Source organism: Musa acuminata, unplaced genomic scaffold, assembly GCF_036884655.1.
Source record: "Musa acuminata AAA Group cultivar baxijiao unplaced genomic scaffold, Cavendish_Baxijiao_AAA HiC_scaffold_703, whole genome shotgun sequence".
Lineage (NCBI taxonomy): Eukaryota > Viridiplantae > Streptophyta > Magnoliopsida > Zingiberales > Musaceae > Musa > Musa acuminata.
This window is the reverse complement of record NW_027020938.1, coordinates 1-20,000: the sequence shown is the minus strand read 5'-3', so window position 1 is coordinate 20,000 and position 20,000 is coordinate 1. Positions and strand designations below refer to the sequence as shown.

The following is a 20,000-nucleotide window of genomic DNA, read 5'->3' as shown; positions in this document are numbered from 1 at the left end:
GATTTGCCCCGACCCGAAGATACGAAGTAACAAAAATAAGAAATTTCTTCTTTGTATGATAATGCCTCAAAATATCAAGTTGGCTCATCTGTCTCTTTTGATGTTGATCATTACAGGCCTTTTGAATCTTCTCTTCCCTATTTTTTTATTTGTTATTTTATTTCTTGTTTTTTTGTGTAATGCGGATTGATTCTTGTTTTACTATTGATAGGAATTTGCTTGTTGAGACCCTATGAATCAATTGAAACCCCAGATTCATACTAGAACCACGATGATTTAATTTAATAAAGCAAAGCCTCAAGCTAAACTCAAAGGTTCTCTGAGTAAGAACCCTTTGATGATCACTTATTCGATGAATGTAATGACTCAACAAAATCTAGAAAAAGAGTTGTCCTTCGGTCAAGAAAAAAATAAGTCCGAAGGAAGAAAAATCGTTTGATTTAGGAAATATCTATTTGAAAATTTCTGAGTCCGGTTGCGAGGTCTGAATAGTAGGTATGAATCATAGTTTTAATATTTCTTTTATTAATCTATTCTATATTCTATATATATTCCGTGCTCCAGATACTAGAATAACTATCCGACGAAATAGAATCATCTCGATAGAGATAACAGGACCATTCTCTGTATTATCAATAGGATCAATTATAACAAGTCACACACTCATATTCCGGAGATACCGAAACAAATAAATTCCACGGTCGAACTACCAGAATGGTCTAGAAATCCGAGTTTTAAGTAAAGTAATTTTTTTGATTGAAAACTAGGACTTCAAAGTTCTTATAAACTTAACTCATTGTAATTCCATCCAGTAAAACGGAAGAATTATAAATTTCCAAAATAATAGATAGGAATACCGTAAATAGGGCCATTGCGACTCCCATTAATGGTGTAGTCCCCCAGCCCGGAGCTACTTTACCATATTCCGAATTCAATGGTTTCAATAAATTCCCTACAGTAGTTTGTCTTGGCCCAGATCTAGAACTATCCTCAACGGTTTGTGTAGCCATAAATCCTATTTAATCATTGGTTGAGATCTGTTGACTTTGTATACCATTCCGTTGTAGTTGTAAATAAACGATCTTATCGTAGATCCATTGTGATCTTGAAATTGTCTAAAAATGGAAACAGCAACCCTAGTCGCCATCTTCATATCTGGTTTACTTGTAAGCTTTACTGGGTACGCCTTATATACCGCTTTTGGGCAACCCTCACAACAACTAAGAGATCCATTCGAAGAACACGGGGACTAGTTGAAGTAATGAGCCTCCCATATGGGGAGACTCATTACTTCAACTGAGATAATGAAAAATTATTTCATTTTTTAGTTGGAACCTTAGGCGGTTCTCGAAAAAAGATAGCGAAAAAAATTATCCCTAAAGTCGAGACTAAAAGGAATGTATAAACCAATGCTTCCATAGATTCGATCGTGGTTTACAATTATAGCTTCCACACCTATTCATTTGGCATCATTTACCATATAAAGAAAAGGAAAGAGTCAAAGAAAAGATGGTGATTCAAGTCAAGATTTCTTCAGTACCCTAACCCTATGTCAAATCAAAAAAAGAGGCGAAAGATACCAGAGCAATGTTGTATCAGACTACTTGTCTCTTTGTAGTTGGATCCCCAAGTTTTTGGAATGCTCCAAATTCCACTTGAGCATCCAAATCTGGATCAATGCCAGCAAAAACATCTCTGAACAAGGTTCTAGCGCCATGCCAAATGTGTCCGAAAAAGAAGAGCAAAGCAAACGTAGCATGGCCAAAAGTGAACCAACCCCTTGGACTGCTACGAAAAACGCCATCAGATTTCAAAGTAGCCCGATCTAATTCAAAAATTTCACCTAATTGGGCACGTCTAGCATATTTTTTTACAGTCGCAGGATCACTATAACTGACTCCATTGAGTTCGCCACCATAGAACTCAACAGTTACACCTACTTGTTCAACACTATACTTTGATTCTGCCCTTCTAAAAGGAACATCGGCTCTAACAATTCCGTCTCCATCTACCAAAACTACCGGAAATGTTTCAAAAAAGGTAGGCATACGACGTACAAAAAGCTCGCGCCCTTCTTTATCTCTAAAGACGGGGTGTCCTAACCACCCAACAGCTATTCCATCCCCGTTGTCCATTGACCCTGCTCTGAATAATCCCCCTTTTGCTGGATTATTACCAATGTAATCATAAAAAGCTAATTTTTCGGGAATTTTAGACCAAGCTTCCGATAAACTCAGATTTTGGGCTAGTCCGGCGCTAACTCTTCGATATATTTCTTGCTGAAAGTATCCCTGATCCCACTGATAACGAGTGGGACCAAATAATTCGATTGGGGTAGTTGCTGAACCATACCACATAGTTCCAGCAACAACGAAAGCTGCAAAAAAAACAGCAGCGATACTACTGGAAAGTACAGTTTCAATATTGCCCATACGTAATCCTTTGTATAGACGTTGAGGCGGACGGACACTAAGATGGAATAAGCCTGCTAATATGCCCAATGTACCCGCTGCAATATGATGAGAGGCTATTCCTCCGGGAACAAAAGGATCAAAGCCTTCTGCGCCCCACGCTGGACTTACGGGTTGTACTTTTCCAGTTAGTCCATAAGGATCGGACACCCATATTCCAGGACCATACAAACCTGTTACATGAAATGCGCCAAAGCCAAAGCAAGCCAACCCTGAGAGAAATAAATGAATTCCAAAGATCTTAGGCAAATCCAAAGATGGTTTGCCCGTACGTTCATCACAGAATATTTCTAGGTCCCAATACACCCAATGCCAGATAGCTGCCAAGAAGCACAAGCCAGAAAACACAATATGTGCCCCTGCCACACCTTCATAACTCCAAATACCGGGATTCGTTACAGTTCCTCCTGAAATACTCCAACCACCCCACGAATTGGTTATTCCTAAACGAGTCATGAAGGGTATAACGAACATACCTTGTCTCCACATTGGATCAAGAGCGGGGTCAGAGGGATCAAAAACCGCTAATTCGTATAAAGCCATCGAACCGGCCCAACCAGCAACTAGGGCTGTATGCATTATATGGACAGAAAGCAATCGACCGGGATCATTCAATACGACAGTATGAACACGATACCAAGGCAAACCCATGGAAATACCCCTTTATCAAAGAAAAATAGACACTATGTCACTTTATTTTATCGCATTGGAAAAGACTATACTATGTATCTAACCTTTTCAGTAGATTCCGTATGAGAAAGGGTTAATTTTTATTCCGTTCCATTGAAAATAATGGAACAATTCTGTTCGTAAGAACAAAGAGAAGCAGATCTATTCTATACCCGATAAGTACCAATACGCAATGGGAGGATTAGTTCTACTTTCGGGAAACGAATGCATAGATACTTGTTTATTACTCCAACGATTGATCCGTTAGTTAAAATTTTTCTTTATTCATTCTGTCTTACTCTATAAAATAAACCTTCCAATTTATGTATAAAAATCTATGTATAAAATACAATAAACAGAAAAAGGGATGAAGACGATAAAGCCATTGTTATGTTTCCACATTAAAGTGAAGTATAGTACTCAATTTTTTCTTTAATTTAATGCCCGTTGGTGTTCCAAAAGTACCTTTTCGGAGTCCTGGAGAGGAAGATGCAGTTTGGGTTGACTTATAGTGCGACTTGTCAGACATATTGGGTTATATGGAATTTACCCGTTCTCTCCCTCGATCGAAATATCCTCTGTTTCGCCTAAGAAATATTGTATTGATGTGAACCATCAATCATTCGGAGCGTGAAGTGCAATTAGATCAATTTATTTATTTTGAGGATCAATTAGGAGAATTTATGGTTGACTTGGAAAAATAAAAATAAAATAAAGTAATAAAGTATCCAGATAAAATAAAGTAATAAAGTATCCAGGCTCCGTTCAGAAAATACCAAATTGGTAATCCATGTAATGTATGATTACCGCTTGTATCATAAACGATTCTTATCCTTATTATAGGAGTGATTTCAAACGTCCAACCAATAACCAACGGAATAGTATGATGAGTACATCGAATGATTGGGGAAAGGCATGAAACGAATTGAAAAAAAAAAGTCGTAACAAAAAGAAGTGGTACTGAGACCATTTGCCCTATATGTGCAAATGGAATTCGGACAGATCTTTTCCCGGAGTAGAACATGAACCTAAAAGAATTGAAAAGGCCCATTCAGAAACAAGAAAATTACATCGTGATTTGAATGTCGATGAAACAATACATCAATGAGAGAGATTTGTTCAATTTCAATAAGTTCAGTAAATTCTTTTTTTATAGGTAAGGAAGCCAAAACTCATCTCATGTCTTTTTAAAAATGGAAGCTTTATTAGAAAAACAAAAACCTATTACAGAAAAAAAAAAAAAAAAAATAGAACTGGAATCGACACATTGATTCTTTTTTCGCAATTTTTTTGAACCGTATGCATCCAAAGGTGCACGTACAGTTCCTAAAGGAACCAATTTTGTCCTAATCAACCGACTTCATCGAGAAAGATTACTTTTTTTAGGTCAAGAGGTTAATAGCGAGATCTCAAATCAAATTGTTGGTCTCATGGTATATCTCAGTATAGAAGATAATACTAGGGATCTTTTTTTGTTTATAAACTCTCCCGGCGGATGGGTAGTATCAGGAATAGCTATTTATGATACTATGCAATTTGTGCCACCCGATGTGCATACAATATGCATGGGGTTAGCCGCTTCTATGGGATCTTTCATTCTGATCGGAGGAGAAATTACCAAACGTCTAGCATTCCCTCACGCTTGGCGCCAATGAGTTTTTATTTGAAAAAAAAAAGAAAGACTATGCCTTCGCCATATTGAATATGAATAATAAGTAATAATAGCATGGCACTTCGAGTTCGATATGAACAAACCATTATTGTTTTTTCATAACATGAGATTTTGTATCGAGATAGTAGTATGAAACAAAGGTTATTTCCGATTTGTTGATTTTATGTGTCGGGGGTACATTTCAGCGTCACAAACCATTTTTCTTCCACACCAGAAGTTTCTTTCTGATATTTATGTTATGGAAGAGTACGAAAATGAAAAAAAAAAAGATCAGTTTTCCTTATTTGATCGTATCAGAAAGGCACTTTGGGATTGCTAAATCACAGACGAGATAAATATATAAAGCAACAGAACCATCATAGTATTTTTGACTCCTACGAAAGGAAGGGTGGTAAATGGATCATTCAACGATCTGAATCAGATGGATTCTCTTTCTTTCTTAGATAGAATAGAAGAGAAGAAAAAAGTAAATTCCATTGCGGAGCCGTATGCAACGCACAGAAGATGCCTGTACGGTTGTTCAATTTCTTCTTGTTATTTTTTTTTTATCCCTTACATTAGCCCAATCATACGAGATAGAGGAACCGTTCATGATGTTATATCAATATCAATATATTTAGGGTCATGATTCATCAACCTGCTAGTTCTTTTTATGAATCACGAACAGGGGAATTTGTCCTGGAAATGGAAGAACTACTGAAACTTCGTGAAACCCTCACAAAGGTTTATGTACAAAGAACGGGCAAGCCTTTATGGGTTGTATCCGAAGACATGGAAAGGGATGTTTTTATGTCAGCAACAGAAGCCCAAGCTCATGGCATTGTTGATCTCGTAGCGGTCGAAAATGAAAATACCGGGGATTTCGTGTAAATCCATTTCAAACCATAATTCGAATTTTCTGTGATTTGGTATTGAATAGAAAAAATTCATAATCATCAATCCAATCATCAGGTTAAGATCGATCTAAACCAACCCATTCCATTCTAATTCTATATATACATATATATATATACGACATGCCAACTATTAAACAACTTATTAGAAACGCAAGACAGCCGATAAGAAATGTTACGAAATCTCCCGCTCTTAGAGGATGTCCTCAGCGTCGAGGAACATGTACTAGGGTGTATGTGCGACTCGTTCAGATCATGAGTTCGAACAAATGAGACAATTTTTCCAGTGTCAATGACCGGTACCAATGAATAGGGTAAATGGAAAAGATCTATCATATACCTATATTGTGTATGGAATTTATGGTTTCCATTGGTGCAAATCCAATCACCTAGATTTGAGATGAAAAGCAATTCCCCATTGGTAGCAAATAGTTATCCATTAAGCGGAGGAAATAGTATTATAAGAAGCAAAAAGATTATGCGCCTATTGTTAAAAGAGCGGACTAAGAGGGTCAGCTACCTAGCCAACTTTCCTAATTAAATGCCGTCACTGTATAGATAACTCTTAGTGTGAAAAGAGTTATTACTCTATAATTGATGGGTAGAGCCAAAGAGTGTGAACTATACAAGTTCACAATACCATTTGGTTAAATGAAAGAAGAGGCTCCGGTGTATAGAGAGGACCTCACCGTTTAAGAAGTAACCATAGAAACGATGGAACCCACTATTTTTTTTGAGTATCATTATAATTTCTTATTTGCAGGTGAAATGCCTGGACGGAATAAAAAATTGTGGTCAGGAAGGTTATAGTAGCAAAAGCCATTGGAATTTATATTTTATATATCGGAATAATCCGTTTTGTTATTAATCGACCGTGAGAGGGGAAAAGGATGACTGAAAGAATCGAAATCAATTAGTTATTCATTAAGGTTTAATTTGATTCAATGACCAGAGTTAGACGGGGATATACAGCTCGGAGACGTCGAACAAAAATTCGTTTATTTGCATCAACCTCTAGAGGAGCTCATTCAAGACTTACTCGAACGATTACTCAACAGAAAATGAGAGCTTTGGCTTCCTCTCATCGAGATAGAGGCAGGCAAAAGAGGGATTTTCGTCGTTTGTGGATCACTCGGATAAATGCAGTAACTCGTGATAATAAGGTATTGTATAGTTATAGTAGATTAATACACAATCTGTACAAGAAGCAATTGCTTCTTAATCGTAAAATACCTGCACAAATAGCTATATCAAATAAGAATTGTCTTTACATGATTTCCAACAAGATCATCAAATAAAGTAGATTCTAAAGTAATATACAGTACAGGAATGATTGAAACAGAATTCCCCGGAGAAGGAACTCCGGGAAAATAGAATAAAAAGAAATTAAGATAGTAATAGGAATGAACGAATATGTTTCAATAAAAAAAATTTTCTCCATTTTTTGTTTCTTATAACACAGGAACCCGCTCTAGATTCTAGGCCTTTTCGAACAAAACATCAATCTGAGCTTGAGTTACAATTGGAGTTTTGAGTCAATTGAAGAGTATGTCTATTTATTTTTGGTTCTAGGACCAGTAGTTCTGGGGATCGACTCGGCTCTCTCAAATTGTTTCTCATTATTAAGAAAAGGTAACAAAGATAAAATACGGGCTTGCTTTATAGCAATAGTAATTAATCGTTGTTGTTTCAAAGTCAATCTATTCACCCGCCTAGATAATATTTTTCCTTGTTCACTAATAAATCGACTAATTAAACTCATGTTTCTATAATCGATTCGATCCCCCGATCCAATTGGGGGCAAACGCCTACGAAAAGATCGCTTGGATTTACGAAAAGATTGCTTGGATTTATCCATGGTTTATTCCTTATTTCTAAAATTCTATTTCTTTATTCACTTCAGTTCAGATCCGACCAAAATAGGCTTTGATTTGTATACATTATGTATATTATATATCTTATACATTATGTATATTATACATTATGTATATTATATATGTTAAATATATGTTAAGTATGTTAAATATATGTTAAGTTCTTCTAAATATATGTTAAGTTCTTCCTCTTCCTTGGCGAGAGCGCACACGCGTTCTGTTCGATCTATTTCTTTATTTCTCCATGAATCGTATGCTTGTTACAATAGCGACAAAATTTTCTCAATTCTAATCGACCAGGCGTATTGTGTCGATTCTTTTGAGTAATATATCTAGAAATACCTGGCGATTCTTTATTGACATCATTTCGGGCACAACTGGTACATTCCAAAATAACTATGACTCTGACATCTTTACCCTTGGCCATGAACCTCCTTTGAATTTTGGATCGGCTTAACTCTTCTATTTTCGATCCGAGCTGAAGAAGAAGAAAAGAACAAAAAAAATCGATAGAAGTTACTAACTAGAAATGGAATTTCTAAGTATTTCGTTGCAATTATCATTTCATTATATAATGATAATTAATATTATATTAATGGAGTAACAATTTTACTAGAATAATAAAGTAATAATTTAATGGAGTAATAATTAAATAATACAATTTCTTTCTAACTCTCAATTGTTCCTATCCTAAATCTCAATATTTTATTAATATTTATTTTATTTATTATTTAAGTTAAATATCTTCTTTCTATGCTATGATTTCGTGGAACTCGCCGTAGACTGGATCCACATTTTCATTTCTGTTCTCCAAAATTCGATCTTCGATCTACCACATTTTTGCTGAGGTTCAATACACTTTTTTCTTTTCCTTCCTATCCTAAAGAACTGAAAAAATAGGGGCGAAATTCGAAATTTTAGTCACGTGGAATTGTATCTCTAATTTTCTTCATTTCTTCGCATATCAATCAATAACTAGAATTAAAAAAAGGGGAATGACAAGGCATCCGGAAATAACCGATTAATTTCTATCAATAGGCCTGCTAAAGACCCAAACCATAGAGTACTTAGCACAGGTGCCACGGAGAGATATGTTTTTATATCTCGCATTGAAAATCCTCCTTCTATTATGGATTGTAATACATATATGGTCAGATGCTGTAGTTCAAGATCATTTGTATTTTTTTACACGGAATTCCTAACTAAACAGGATTCCTAACTAAAATAGATATGTACAATGAAGCAATAGATTTTTTTCTTTTTTTGTAAAAGAAAAAAAATCTAATCCCTTGTTCCTGAGCATTACTGATAAATATTAACTTTTTTATACGTTAGGTTTCAGATGTATATAATTCTTTTATTATATGAAACCAAAAAGAAGAAATGACAAGAAAATTGTATATAGATGGAGGAGAAAATGACGATATGGAAAACAAGACAGGGATTTTGTACAATGAAACTGTACAACAATTTTGAAAAGGGATGTAGCGCAGCTTGGTAGCGCGTTTGTTTTGGGTACAAAATGTCACGGGTTCAAATCCTGTCATCCCTACCTATTACTTCTCCCATGGGCAGTAACGAGGGATTCATTGAGATCGATTAAAATTGGACATAATCTTCCGGTCTTGCATACTATATGTATGCAAGACGTATTGGGGGTAGAAAAATTACTTTTCTTTACAGTACAGTCGTATCTCCTGTCATAAGGATAAGAAAGCGCTCTTAGTTCAGTTCGGTAGAACGCGGGTCTCCAAAACCCGATGTCGTAGGTTCAAATCCTACAGAGCGTGATTCGGTTTATTTGATGTCGAATCACAATAAAATAATTAATAATTTAACAAAACAAAAAGTTGAATTGTAACTTGAATTTGACCTCCTTCCTGCAGGAGGTCAATCAAAAAAAGAAAGAAATATTACTCAATCAAAGGTCCAACTGATCACCACGTCTATATTGTAAATATGCGGTTACGAATAATCCTGCTAAAGTAATAGGAATTAGACCTAAGACGATTCCAAATAGAAAAACTTCAATCATTTCGGTTTGTTTAAGGGGATAAAAAGAAAGGTAAGATCTATCCCTAAATATTAATCTGAATTATCCGTGAATCTCAATGACCAAGAATTGGCAATTGATGTGAGAAAGAACCATAGAATACCCGGAATCTCAGAGAAATATTCGTTTTTATCAATTTTTCATTCAATTCATTTCAAATAAGTCGTATCTTGTTCAAACCAATGAATAGAGCTGAGGTTATAGTTAAAGCAGCCAGTAGAAAACCGAAATAACTAGTTATAGTAAGCATGAAAGAGCTAAATTAGATATGTTCTTTTGCTACATATGTTGATAAAACACTTACCTAAGTTTCAATTTTTACAAAATACGACGGCAAGAAAAAATCAATTGACAGAATTAGTTTAGTTCCAATTGAAAATTCTGGATTCATCAGTCATTATAGATAAGACTAACTAAGAGTGACATAGGTAGAAAAATTCGATTCATCTGCTGTGACATTGACCGATCCTATGATTCGGAATCAACAGATTCATTGTGGAATTTGTGAGTTGAATAAAGTATTTGTGAGTTGAATAAAGTAATAGTAAAAGTAAGTAAAATATAAAGTATAAGTAAAAGTAATAGTAATTAAGAACTGTGCCGTGTAACTTCATTCAAAACTTAAATTACTTATGGACTTATACTTAAATATTAAATAAAATATTAAATAAAATATAAGTAATTTAAGTAATTTTGGAATAAAAGAATTGGATTTGAAAATTCCATTTTAATCATTTCCTTTCTATTTCAATAGGATCTAATCCTTTTTGGAACGAACGGCCTGATACTATTTACCTTTTATTTATTTTAACTCATTGGACTCAGTACAGTAATAGGTTGCTTAATTGCCCATAACATAATATTTCGAATGAAAAGAAAAAGGTGTCCCACGATCTATCGAAAAAAATAAAACCTTTACTCTATTTTTCATTTTTATATTTTTATTCTTTTTTTTCAGGTCCAACTCGATTCAAAGACGAACAACTTCCATTATCCTTTTAGATTCTATATTCTGTCTTTCCATATCATGGAGTTCCATACTTCTAGTTTGGTCAAGAAAGAACCTTTGTTTTGGATCTAATACAATAACGGTTGCATCACGAATATGGATTGTTCCAACTGGGTTCTGTTTCTTTCATGTTCTGTTTCTTTCACTAATATAGTATATACTATTGTATTTTGTATTACAGTATATTTATTGTATTATACGACCAACCAATTACTTGAAATAAAAAGATTTGAACAAAAAAACTTTTAACCAAAAAATGGGTTTATTATAGATTTCGCATACATATAATTGAATTGTGTGAATATTATAATATGCTTCATAAATTATTAGAAACCATCGATTCACGCTTTTCCAAGATCTTTACTTTCTATTATGAATCCAATAATGGAAATCTTATAAGGAATTTGAGTAATTTTCTATTGATCTATTGAATAACATAGAGTTATGCATAGACAAGGAACAAAAAAAGAAGAAAAGAATTATGTAGCATTTCGGTACCGATCGAGACTGCGTTGCTGTGCCAGAGGAAGGATAGCTATACTGATTCGGTATACTTGAAATAAACCTTTGGTACAAAATTGACGATCTCACAAAGATGCAATATCAGTAGTTTTCCATTTACTGATCCCATCTTTCAAGGAATCGATTCCCTTTTTTGAATGTACAAAAATTTGTGGAGCTCAGAATGTCTGGAAGCACGGGAGAACGTTCTTTTGCTGATATTATTACCAGTATTCGATACTGGGTCATTCATAGCATTACTATACCTTCCCTATTCATTGCGGGTTGGTTATTCGTCAGTACGGGTTTAGCTTACGACGTGTTTGGAAGTCCTCGGCCAAACGAGTATTTCACAGAGAGCCGACAAGGTATTCCATTGATAACCGGCCGTTTTGATTCTTTGGAACAACTTGATGAATTTAGTAAATCCTTTTAGGAGGCCCCCAATGACCATAGATCGAACCTATCCAATTTTTACAGTGCGATGGTTGGCTGTTCACGGACTAGCTGTACCTACCGTTTCTTTTTTGGGGTCAATATCAGCAATGCAGTTCATCCAACGATAAACCTAATTTGAATTATAGAGCTATGACACAATCAAACCCGAATGAACAAAATGTTGAATTGAATCGTACCAGTCTATACTGGGGTTTATTACTCATTTTTGTACTTGCTGTTTTATTTTCCAATTATTTCTTCAATTGAAAGAAAGAAAGAGAATAGTAGGAATTCTCTTATCCCATTCGGAAAGATACCATCCTCATAATTATCCATGACTGTTTTTGTCTCTAGCACGACCATTTGAGAAAATGTGGAGGAAAGTAGGGGAAATGGCCGATACTACTGGAAGGATTCCTCTTTGGCTGGTTGGTACTGTAACTGGTATTCCTGTGATCGGTTTAATAGGTGTTTTCTTTTACGGTTCATATTCTGGGTTGGGTTCATCTCTCTAGTAATCGGATAAACCGGATTGTAGACATGAAAGAGTAAGAAAAGAACTCAACGGGACCTTACCCTCCTTTGTCTAATTAGAGCGATAAGGTCCCGTTGAGTTCTTTTCTTACTCTTATAGGAAGATTATGATCTATTCCATAACATACAAATTGGCCAGTCAACATAATCAAAATATTATATTCGTAGAAATGAAATGACAAAACGGATCCTTTGCTCTGATGTTTCAAACCACTCTATTCTTTTGTTTCTTAATAATGTTTTTGAAGAATTGAATCTATTGATTGATTCATAGTCTCTGTTCTTCCTTTCCTCCATAATATTAACTCTTATGAAGAAACAAGAAAAGAGTAATCAATGGATTTTCTGAATAATACAATATTATATAGATTTCTACGCATGAGACATCCTGCAAATAATTTCTATACTAAACTACTAATAGAACTTACTCTATAGAACTTACTCTATAAAACTCTATAATATAATTTGTTTGAATAATTTCTCTTGAATAATTTCTCTAAGTTAAAAGTTTAAGTTAATTGAAGAAGTTCTATTTGCTCAATCAATTATTCCCCTAATCCTTTCTCTCTTTTTGTTTGTCCACAACTTCCTATGAATCTAACCAAAAGAGTTCTGGTGGACCCGGAAAAGAAGGAATGGTAATCTTTGACGAACAGGAGAAAAAATCATTATTATTTCGATATAAGACGACACAAGAAAAAGGATTTTCCGCCCTTTTCTTGTGTCGAATAGAAGACTCGTAAGACTAGTAATCCCTCCTAAAAGGATTTCTTTCTTTCATTTTTCCCATCCTTGCTCTGTATTCTCTTTCTTTGTATGTCTATTGTCTATTACTAAGAATAGGATACAAGTAATGAATTCCAGACATCCCGCAAAACGAAAAAAAAGTATAAACAAAGCAACCAAAAAGGTTTACAGATTTTTTGATCATACATAATTGTATGGATCAAAAAAAATTCGGCGCTTTTTACCAACTTGATGTTAAGGAATCTCTGCACCTAGAAATTCATTTCGTACAATTGAACCTTTTCAAACTGTTTCTTTTTAAGAACCAAAAAAACTTGTGCCAAAATAACAGATGCCAAGAAGAACAAAAGACCTTGGACCCGTAATGGGTCTTGAAGCACTATTTCTGCATCTCCCTGACCAAAGCCTCCCACATTGGGATTGCTTGTTAATGGTTGATCAAGCTTGATGGATTCACCCTCTGAAACAAGAAGTTCTGGTCCTGGAGGTATAATATCAACCACTTGATGTCCATCCGATGCATCAACTATGGTTATTTCATATCCCCCTTTTTCTTTACGTACTATTCTGCTTACTATACCTGCTGATGTAGCATTATAGACTGTATTGTTACTTTTGCTACCATCAGGATAAATCTGACCCCTTCCTCTGTTCCCACCTACGTATATGGGATATTTTAAGAAGTGAACGTCTTTCTTCGTAGCAGGGTCGGGGGAAAGAATGGGAAAGACGATTTCACTATATTTCTGACCGGGAACAGGACCTATCACAATAATATTTCTTTTGTTGGGACGATAACTCTGAAAAGACAGATTTCCTATCTTTTCTTTCAACTCAGGAGAAATACGATCAAGGGGGGCTAATTCGAATCCGTCGGGTAAAATGAGAACAGCCCCCACATTCAAAGTCCCCTTTTTACCATTAGCAAGAACTTGTTTCAGTTGCTTATCATAAGGGATTCGAACAACTGCTTCAAATACAGTATCAGGAAGCACAGCTTGCGGAACTTCAATATCCACGGGTTTATTAGCTAAATGGCAATTGGCACATACAATTCGTCCCGTTGCTTCTCGCGGGTTTTCATAACCCTGCTGCGCAAAAATGGGATATGCATTTGAAATAGATGCCCGAGTTATTACATATATCATGATCGATACAGAAATGGATCGAGTCATCTCTTCCTTTACCCAAGAAAAAGTATTTTTATTTTGCATGTCCAATCATTGATCCCCGAATTTCTACAATAAATTAGATAGGTAGCTAGTATAGTTCCCTATACACGAGTCTGTCATTGTACTGGAATAATTGTACTGGAATATAGGACGAATACCTTGAACAGATAAAAGTATAAAGAATTAAGTCAAATTGAAAATACTTTCTTTATACACGAAGAAAGATTCTGATTTGATTGATATAATAAGATCAAATGAGTTCTTTATTCATTCATTGAATGATAAATTACTACAAGCGAAGGAGATACACGATTTAAAAAAAGGAAGATCCAATATTTCACAATTGTATCTAGAATAACTGGAAAAGTGGAAACAAGACCAGATATAATTTGATCGTTATGATCCAATCCAAAATCGTTGTAGACCGAACCAATCATTAGTTCCCAACCATGGGTCGAGTGAAATCCGATCCATAAATCAGTAACTAAAAGAATAGAAAAAGCTTTTATTGTGTCACTTAAGTTATAGAGGAATTCCTGAACCCAAGAATTAAGAATGACGAGTTCTTCATTACTCAGAATAAAATAACCACTTAGAATAGCGAAACAGATTATATTTGTCGAGAAATGCAAAATGATATGGAGATCATATTCATTGTGTGCTTTGACTAATTGTATTGTTTCCTTGTGTATTTCTATATGAAGTTTTTGTATATGCGTTTCCGGGTACTCCTTTATCATTTCGTCCAATAGGAATAGTTCTTCTAATTCTATGAATCTTTCCAGAACGTTTTTCTCTTGAATATGATTCAAAAAATTTTCGGATTGCCTGGTATTCCACCAATTAGTAACCCAAGGTTCCAGACATTTATTAAATGAGAAAGAGACCCACCAGGGCAAAAATACTATAGATGCGAGATATGGGAGGGAGGCCGATGCTTTCTTTTTTTTCATTTTTTTTTTTCTGTGAATTGAATTGTTAATGAACCTGCTTCATTCGTTGACTCTATCTGATCTGATATTTCTTTGAAGCACGAGTTGTATAACAAGGTATTGACCTATGGGTCTATTCCTTTCCTATTATTGTGTAATAATTTTATTTTTTTTTTGATTTAGAAGGAATATAGACATAGAATAAGAGTTCTTTTCGGATGAAAATGAGAAAAAAAGAAATAAATATTATTCCAGATATCTCAATTGGGCAAATTTGAACCAATTTTATTTTCATTTGTTCCTTTCGATGAATACTCGAAAACCCACTTGAAGTAACGAATCGAGTTTCGAGACGAAAAAACTCCCCCTGGATCAATTAATTCTTTCGAAATGTTTCACCGTCTAACCAGAAAAGGGTATCAATTCCAAATCTTGGGCCTAAAAAGATGAATTCTGTATTACGAAATACATGTTCGGATAGGTTTGATGAATTTATATCTATACTTATTAGATTAGATTCGTTAGTTAGATTAGACCTTTTTCTAGTATAAAAGAATGAAGAAACTTCAGTTGTATTAAAAGAGGAATTAGCAAGTTCCTTCCCCCATCTTGAGAAAATATTTATTCTTCATTTTATTCTTCACTTCAGTTCGTTTCAAAATACTTCAATTGGTACGCGCAAGAAATAGGCCAATTCGGCAGCTTTTTGTTCAATTTCTCGTGGAGTAAAATTCTCATCAGTACGAGTCAAGGGAATGGCTCCTTGGCCTCTGATTTCATATAAAGGACACGACGAGTATAAAGACCCTCTTTAACCTCTATTCTGATTGATTGGATATCTCTCATAAAGAAGCGAAGGAAGATGCGACGATTTATTCCAGGAAATCCCCAGCGAAAAATACACACTATTCCTTCTTTTCTATCGAATCGGTCATAACCGCTACCTACATTCCACGAAATTGTGCACCACAAATACGAGCTAATGAATAGACCCGCGATCCCGTAGAAAGACATCACGATCCCTTGTGGAAAAAAAATGATTTGCTGAGATGTAAATACGGGTATCAAATTCCTACCAAGATAACTGGAAGTTCCAACCACTAAGAATCCTAGTGAAACCTAAAAAAGGATACAGGCCCAGCAAAAATTACTCGTTTTTCGAGACCCCGTTATAAGTTCTATCCATATATGTTCTGATCGCCAATTCATACTATACTAGATCCAGTGCATTCGATTGGAATTGAGCGAATAACCCAAATAAATTTGACTTTACCTTTCTTGATCCCGAAGTAACTTTCATCAACTAGCACTATTCTGATGTGAAACATTAGGAGAGTAATTGGTTAGATACATTGACTTTCTATTTAAAATATTCACTAATCCATTTTGAACCAGCTATATTCACATATACATGCATTTATGCAGATATCATATATCCGCATAACGATTCTTTCATTTGTGTGTTCGGAAAGAGCCACATATCATACCATATTACACGAGATAATTACTGTATTATCATCCAGTGTTGAAATAAATTGATAAGATTCGGTCCCATTGGGTCTAGACAATCTTATTTTTTTGGACATGAAGAAATAAGGAAACCATTGCAATTGCCGGAAATACTAGGCCCACTAAAGGCACAAAAATAGAGGGTAAGTTGGATCTGTCATAGAATAGGTGCCTCAATTTAATATTTCTATCTGTTTTAATATTTCTATCTATTAGAAAGATATCTTCTTATGATATATCTATTACTTATGATATATCTATTATAAGTAATATCAAGCCATTATTATATTATATCAAGCCATTATTATATTATAAATATATTATAAAAAATTATAATAAATATTATTTATTTATAATATTATTTATAAGTAATAAGTAATATCAACTATAAATTCTATATGATTAGATAGAAAATGACTAGATAGAAACTATATATTCTATATTCTAAACTATATATTCTATATTCTAAAATATAATAAATAAATATATAAAATATAAAATAAAAATTATCCGAAACCTCTGTCTCTTATTACAAGGAGAACTTATGTCACCAAAGAAAACACCTGATTACGACGAATTAAATACTTGTTCGCTACAAATAAAATACTGAATCTAGTGCTATACTTACATTTTTGAACTTGGATTCAAGGGAAAGAAACCGTGGAGCTGAAATAACTCACCCAGAACACCTTTTAAAAGATTACGTGGTACTATTGGGTCGAATAAACCTTTATGGAATAAATACTCAGACACTTGTGAACCTTCAGGTATTACCTTTTTTAATGTTTGTTCAATTACTCTTTTACCCGCAAATGCAATGTAGGCGTTAGGTTCAGCAATAATGATATCCCCCAACATACCAAAACTGGCTGTTACTTCACAGTTGTAGGAGATGTAAGAATTGATACATAGAATAACTTTTTATCTGATTGATAATTAGATGAAGCAGAAGATATTTTAGCCATTTGCATCAAGCTCAAACTTCCTTCTTGCATGCGTGCTCCTCCAGAAGCACACACAATAATGACAGGTAGAGATCGATTAGTAGCATACTCGATCAAACGAGTAATTTTCTCGCCTACTACGGATCCCATACTACCTCCCATAAACTGAAAATCCATAACGCCAATTGCTACGGGAATACCATTTATTTGACCTATGCCTGTTTGAATAGCATCAGCTAAACCTGTCCTTCTTTGATAAGAATCGATACGATCTCCATAAGGTTCCTCTTTTGAACGAAAATCAATGGGGTCTATAGATATCATATCTTTATCCAGAGGATCCCAAGTTCCGGGATCAATCGAAAGTTCAATTCTATCTGAACTACTCATTTTCAAATGATATCCACACTGTTCACAAATATTCATTTTGACTTAAAAAATTTTTTATAATTTAATCCATAACAATTTCGCATTGAACCCATAATGTTTGTATTTTTGATTTATATTGAAATCATTGGATTCTACTTCTTCATGGAAGTCGGATTCTACTTCTTCATGGAATTCTACTTCTTCATGGAATTCTACTTCTTCATTGAAATCGGATTCCACTTCTTCATTGAAATCGGATTCCACTTCTTCATTGAAATCGGATTCCACTTCTTCATTGAAATCGGATTCCACTTCTTCATTGAAATCAGATTCTACTTCTTCATTGAAATCATTGGATTCTACTTCTTCGTGAATTCTACTTCTTCATGGAAATCGGATTCTACTTCTTCATGGAAGTCGGATTCTACTTCTTCGTGGAATTCTACTTCTTCATGGAAATCGGATTCCACCTCTTCATGGAAATCATTGAAATTTTTTCTAGTCTTTTACTAGACCTACCGCTCTCACTACTATTTCTATTTTCAGTACAAATGAAGTTATAAAAGTAACTGTCACTGTAATTGTTGGTACTACCCGAAATAGAACTATTAATACTGACTTCAAAACGAAGATAACTATCAATGCAACTATTAATGTGATTATTCCAACCAGATTGAGTATCATACATGTAATGATAATAGTAGTGATTCTTTTTCTTAGACCCCCTACTCAAATAACTAGAAAGTTTTTTTTCTAGTTCACTCAGAAAAGAACTATCATTGTCAACCTCAAAAATCTGATTTTCAATATCAAAATATACAGAGTAACTGTCACCATTACTATCCCTAACTAAAAAAGTGTCATCAGAGATCAAACTCCAAATATCCTTGATTTCAAATAAAGAATCAACATTAGTGAAACTATAATTACCACTATGATTCCAACTAGGAATCTTTTTCTTCGTATCGTTCTTCGTATCGTTTAGAATAGGTTGTTCACTTCTACTGGTATGTCCAATACCATCAAGACTATCCATTGATTTACTTAGCCCACACCTAGATTTACTTAGCCCACACCTATGTTCTAACTTCTCGTTAGACAACATCGAACGGAACCACCATTTTCCCATAGAGTCTTTCTACCCCCTATTTGATGAAATACAATACATTCGATGGATAATCATTTTACTTTCACTATTTGATTTCTTATCAGAATTAAGCATACGAATCTAATCCTAATCATTAGGATTGTTAATTAATAACGAGTAAGTATTGAAAGAACGAGTAAGTATTGAAAGAAATGATTCTCCTTTGTGGGAAGCCGAGGTATCACTTCAATATATATTGATAGAATCTTTTTATAAATTTTAAAATAGAAAGACACAGCTTTCTTCCATGTGATGTACAAATTCTCATCGAAAATAGAGATAGTTGTTTATTTCTATAAATAAAGAATAAAGAATTTGTTCTCGTATAATCAAATAATTAAGTTTCTATTTTAACATGGAACGAAAAAGACAATATATAGGATGGGTAAAGGAGCCTTTCCCTTGGCTTGATCTATGGCCTGAAACTAGGAGATATAAAAAGTCCACCAATCCCAAGGATCCATAATTAATCCAATCCTATGGATCCAACAACAAACAATAGAAGTATTGAGTTGTTTAGTCTTCGATCTTATCTTGTATATATATAGGTAAGATCTGTACATCTGTACATATAAAAGATATATGCAAATACATAGTATAGAATGCTCATTCTTTTTTTTTTTTATTCGGGCAATCGGCCCAATCTTTTTTTTAGGAAAAGATTGGGCCGACTTTAATTGCAATCAATTAGGAGAACAAACAGGAATTACTGAATTATGCACACTTACTTTTTCTCTTTATCTAGCTTATCTACTGGTTCGAATTCGAATTTGATCTCTTTCCATACTTCACAAGCAGCGGCTAGTTCAGGGCTCCATTTGCTAGCTTCACGGATAATTTCATTACCTTCACGAGCAAGATCACGTCCCTCATTACGAGCTTGTACACACGCCTCTAAAGCCACCCTATTAGCTACTGCACCAGGTGCATTTCCCCAAGGGTGTCCTAAAGTTCCTCGCCAAACTGTAGTACGGAATCATCCCCAAAGATTTCGGTCAGAGCAGGCATATGCCAAACATGAATACCCCCTGAAGCCACGGGCAGAACACCTGGCATAGAGACCCAA

General features: G+C 34.5%; 2 protein-coding genes and 2 non-coding genes across 4 annotated transcripts; 2 read left to right on the top strand and 2 right to left on the bottom strand.

Annotated features, from left to right (window-relative positions):
* Positions 1-1,451: 1,451 nt before the first annotated feature.
* LOC135663343 (photosystem II CP47 reaction center protein) lies at positions 1,452-3,395 on the bottom strand. Its single transcript, XM_065176809.1, has one exon. The coding sequence runs from the start codon at positions 3,120-3,122 to the stop codon at positions 1,596-1,598; it is 1,527 nt and encodes a 508-aa protein (XP_065032881.1). The 5' UTR covers positions 3,123-3,395; the 3' UTR covers positions 1,452-1,595.
* Positions 3,396-5,077: 1,682 nt separating this feature from the next.
* On the bottom strand, positions 5,078-16,073 carry LOC135663344 (cytochrome f). Its single transcript, XM_065176810.1, has one exon. The coding sequence runs from the start codon at positions 14,073-14,075 to the stop codon at positions 13,113-13,115; it is 963 nt and encodes a 320-aa protein (XP_065032882.1). The 5' UTR covers positions 14,076-16,073; the 3' UTR covers positions 5,078-13,112.
* On the top strand, positions 9,058-9,131 carry TRNAP-UGG (transfer RNA proline (anticodon UGG)). The gene has a single exon. It is a non-coding gene; the product is annotated as a tRNA-Pro (tRNA).
* Positions 9,296-9,369, top strand: TRNAW-CCA (transfer RNA tryptophan (anticodon CCA)). Its single transcript has one exon. It is a non-coding gene; the product is annotated as a tRNA-Trp (tRNA).
* Positions 16,074-20,000: the final 3,927 nt, after the last annotated feature.